The 4,752-nt window shown below is 36.7% G+C and overlaps 1 protein-coding gene across 1 annotated transcript in view; it reads left to right on the top strand.

Moving 5' to 3' along the window:
• Positions 1 to 1,204: 1,204 nt before the first annotated feature.
• fer1l4 (fer-1 like family member 4) overlaps positions 1,205 to 4,752 on the top strand; it is a gene marked incomplete at its 5' end in the record, with an annotated part of 46,790 nt that continues 43,242 nt past the window's right edge. The window contains 2 exons of the mRNA XM_080027036.1: positions 1,205 to 1,283; positions 4,180 to 4,235. Coding sequence (XP_079883162.1) covers positions 1,205 to 1,283; positions 4,180 to 4,235 — 135 coding nt within the window. The remainder of the gene's footprint in view (positions 1,284 to 4,179; positions 4,236 to 4,752) is intronic.

Here is a 4,752-nt window from a genome sequence, read left to right as displayed (position 1 = left end):
CATCCACATCTCATAGTCTCATTTGATCTCGTCTTTCTTTTGCCAAACCGCAGCAGAATCTGTAGATTGAAGTTTGTCCCTATCAGACTGCCATGATGTCCTCTTCGTTTATTTTCTTGTTCGTTGTCAAAAGGATGTTTGTGTGGGAAATTTTCTTTGGCAAACATTTGGTCTAATGTGTGAAAAGAAGTGACAATAACAGAAAAAAACTAGAGAATCTCATCTTAATAAAGTTTTTTGAAACTTTTTTAAACATTTATTAAACTTTTTGATGCACAGCATTATGTGAACGTCAGCTTCACTGCTCATTTATTCAACGAACTGCTAAAAACTAAACCAGTATAACTACAGTAGACTAGAAACATCATGTTTGTATGAATGCTGACAGACAACAACTAAAAAACTTTGGGAATGAATAGAACTGTTTGTTAAGTTTACTGTTTTTCACTGAGCTGCTGCCGTTTAAAGGATAATTCCACTGTTTTTCGTATTTTTGACTTGTTATTTTCCTCTCATCTGATCGCTTGTCTTTAACGATCAGACATATTTTTGTAACTAATGCCAGATTGTTACCAGACCTCAACTATTATAAAAAGTAATGTTCAAAAGAGAGGAGATATTTTGAAAAGTTGGACTTTGGTCTCATAAATATACATAGCCAGCTAAATACTTTTTAAAATTTAACCAACAGTTGTTAAGAGAAACATCTGTCAGTGAACACTATTATTATTTAATAGTGGATGAACTGAGTGCTGCTTCTATTTGTGTGTGTGTATCCATCTTAAGTGAATTTCACGGACACAAATAGACTCAAGACTTTGGTAAAACACTCATTGTGATTAAGTGATTATGGTTATGGTTATTTTAATTCTCCAGGAAATGTATGAAGTGTATTTAAATACCACATAAGTGACATACGTCAATGGTAATGTGTGTGTGTGTGTGTTTTCTAAGGAGGGAACTAGTTGTGCAACTATTTGCTTTCTCAAACATTGGAGGACCTTCCCTAACACACACGCACGCACACACACAAACACACACTTGCATGTACCTCCCATCACACTGTTGGACAGAAAAATACACACAGCACTTTGTTCCCAACTGCCCAAGAGTGAAGAGTGAAGAGAGAAGATGACTTGACAGAGACACGATGTGACCAGGTGAATACAGGTAAAAACAGCTGAAAACAGGTATCAGGATCATCATGTCCATCAGTGTGAACCTGAGGAAGATCTCCAACCTGCCGGGACGATCGGACAGGAAGGTCGAACTTTGCTTCAGAGGTCAGTAACACACTAACTTGCTGTATCTTATATTAACTGGATCCTATGTTAAATTGCTTTTTTTGTCAATTAACACAAGGCTACATTGAAATGTCTCTTTTCGCATATACCACATTGGCACATAAATAAGTAATTAACATTTTAATGTTGTAATTTTTCTGTGTTAAACAAATTTTAACCACTTTATATCCTGTTAAGTAGATTAATTTGTTTCCAAGATGTGATGTTTGTTTTGTTTAATCTGAAAAGAAACCACATAGGCCAATATGTACAGTTGTAAGACAGATCCCAGTTGAGGAGAGGTGTACAGTAACATGAAATAGAAAGTAAAAGCTTAAGTGCTTAAATAAAGTGAGTGAATGAGTTTTTTTTTTACTGCTTTCAATAACACGTGAAACAGCTAAGACGTGTTGTTTGTATTAACTGACTGATGTTTGAATGACTGACTGTCCATCAACTGTTGGCTCAGCTAGTAAATACTGGGGAAGGAATTTTATGCTAAAAAGTCATTTTCGTTGGTCGATATTCCCTCGATTTGACAAATAACAGAACAGGATCACTCGGATGGGCTTGGTTGAAGACGACCTCACATGAATCTTATTAGTAAGCCTCCGTTGAGCTAATATCTTTGTTAGTTTGAATTAATTTCCACATAATAAACAAATATTTACAGGACCAAACATACTGTATTATAGTTACATTCAGAGTGATTCATTTAATAAAGCAGTTAACTTGAGTTAGTAGGACACATTATACGACATCTGTCTGATAAAAGGTTTGAGATAAGATAAAATAAGAAATGTAAGGAATAATTTTTCCAGGTTGCTCAAAAATTACAGAAACAGAACAAAGAATACAAAATAAGTGAAACATAATATAAGCTAAGTGTTGTAAAATGACAATTTGCAAAGAAGCAGTGCTTCACAGTAGGGATGAGCCCGAATCCGAATATGTATTCGGATAAGCACGGATAATGAGTTAGATACGGATACGGATACTTTCCGAATAGTCCCGTTATTATTCGGGGATTTTTTTTAATATATATTATGCGCCTAATTGACGCAGCGCGTTCCGCCTGAATGACACAACAGGTAGAATGACACTAACAGCTGTTCTGCGGTGGACATGAGAGGACCGGGCGCGTCCCGTGACCCGCGGTCTCTCTCTTTTTATCCACTGATAAACGCAGCGCGTTCGCTCTTTCCCTTGAATAGAGGGTTCTACCTGTCGCATTCGCTGCCGTTTTTATGTGAGTTTCCTCCGCTGCCGTGGCGGAGAAGAGACGAACCGATGGAATATGCTGCACCCCGAGTCACCGTCAGCCCTTCCCCGATGTATTTACATTCACTAGGCCTACTGCTTAAACTCTTTCAAACACCACAACGTTTCCATCAAACTGATGTTTAGGACCTGTACTTTTTCAGCTGTCAATCAATGCGTATACGGCGAGGCCTACTTCAGGACCTATACAATAAAATCGGAAACTGCAAACTTGACACATTAAAATCACATGTGGCTTTGTGGAAAGGCTAACATATTATTTAGGGTTTATGAGATTAACACGATAATACATATATTGTTCCTAAACCTTAGTTTAGTAAAACAAAAGTAAAAAAAGAGGGAGGGGGAGAGATAGAGATAAAAAATAATCATGAAATACAGCTGTATTTCCCCCAGTTAAGTTAAAAGTAGGCTAAAACACTGGCCCTCATTTACTAACAGTGAGTAGCCTATGCACAGATTTGGGCTGTTATTTATCAATATTTTCGTTCCCTGAATTTCTTCGTATTCTGAGAACAAAGAAGAGAGAGAGAGAGAGAGAGAGAGAGATGAAAAGGTAGAAATATATCTGACTTTTTGACTTATATGTCAACATTACATCAATGTGATGCTTTGAAGGGACAACAATTGCATTGACAATGAATATTAGTTTAGAAAATCTATTTGGGTGTGAATTCCTTTAATGTAGGCTAATGTAAAAGAAACTTCCGGTATACGCCACGCCCACTTCTTGTTGTGTATCCGGATACAGATACAGATAATTTTGTTGGTTGAACAGATACAGATACAGATACAGATAATGACGTCTCCGCACACCCCTACTTCACAGTAAGAAGATAGCTTGTGATGGTGACAAGTCATAGTGCACCAATTAAAGTACTAGTATTGCCCCTGACAGTGACCATAATATTTAACATGATATTGAAGTCGAAATTGCTAATTGCACATAAAATTATCTCGTAAACATGTCGATAAAAATACATAATGCATAATATATAAATTGACAATGTCATATGCTGATATTCAGTTTCATCAAGAAGAATACATTTTTGATATGTGATGACAATCTGTAGTGTTCAGTTATAATAATTGTTGAACAACAATAGCTTCATAGTGTCTTTTAATTAAATTCCCCTGGTGGTGAATTATTCAAGTTACTCTGGATACTACTTGAAAGCAGTGTTAGGAAACTTATGTAACAACGATGGAGTGGTAGAAAGTCACTGAAACATTTACTAAATTTCTGTACTTAAGTACAAATTTAGAAGTACTTGAGTATTTTCAGTTTCATGCTTCTTCATACTTGTACTTCACCACATTTAGCTATATTTTGTATTTTATACGTCACTTCATTTATCTGATAACATTAGTTAACTCACAAATATCATAAAACACTACCACCATTTATATGTTGGTATTGTTACATCAATTAGACTGTATTGATCCTCTGGGAATAATGTATATGTAAATAATTCCCATTATCCCTATTTTACTTTAACTTTATTTTTGTCCTAAACTTTTTTACTTTATCGTAACATTTCAGAATATAGTTACACAGTGATATTGCTGGTATTGCTACTGCATAAACTAATGTTTTTGTCTGTCTGGCACCTAGGTTTCACCCATAAAACCAGAGCCCTGCAGTGTGAGAACCTCGCGATCTTCAACGAGGTCAGTGCACAGAGCAGGGCGATGATGTCATCTTTATAGCTCAATCGATACTGATGTCATAAGACTCTGGTTGTATTGAAGTGAATGGGAGGAAAAAAAACTTCTCTCCATGGATACCATGCAGATAAAGTTTTTCACAGGTGGTGCTCAGAGTAGATCTGTGATATTTCCTCATGATTACAGACTGGTCAGTCCAATTAAAAGTGTCTGTGAAGATGCTGGGATTTAAAATCACATGACAAATGTGTGTTTGTGTGTGTGTGGTACAGCAGGTAGCTGAAGCTCTTTGTCGGTTAGATCTAAACTATTTTAATGGAGCTGATAGGAAACTGTACCACTCCTACAGAGCACACACACAGCCACTCCTTCTACAGACGAACACACACACAGACACACTCAGACTCAGACACACACACACACACACACACACACACACACACACACACACACACACACACACACACACACACACACACACACACACACACACACACACACACACACACACACACACACA

Source organism: Ammodytes marinus (genome assembly GCF_949987685.1).
Source record: "Ammodytes marinus genome assembly, chromosome: 4".
Taxonomy (NCBI): Eukaryota; Metazoa; Chordata; class Actinopteri; order Uranoscopiformes; family Ammodytidae; genus Ammodytes; species Ammodytes marinus.
This window is presented reverse-complemented; position numbering and strand designations above follow the sequence as displayed.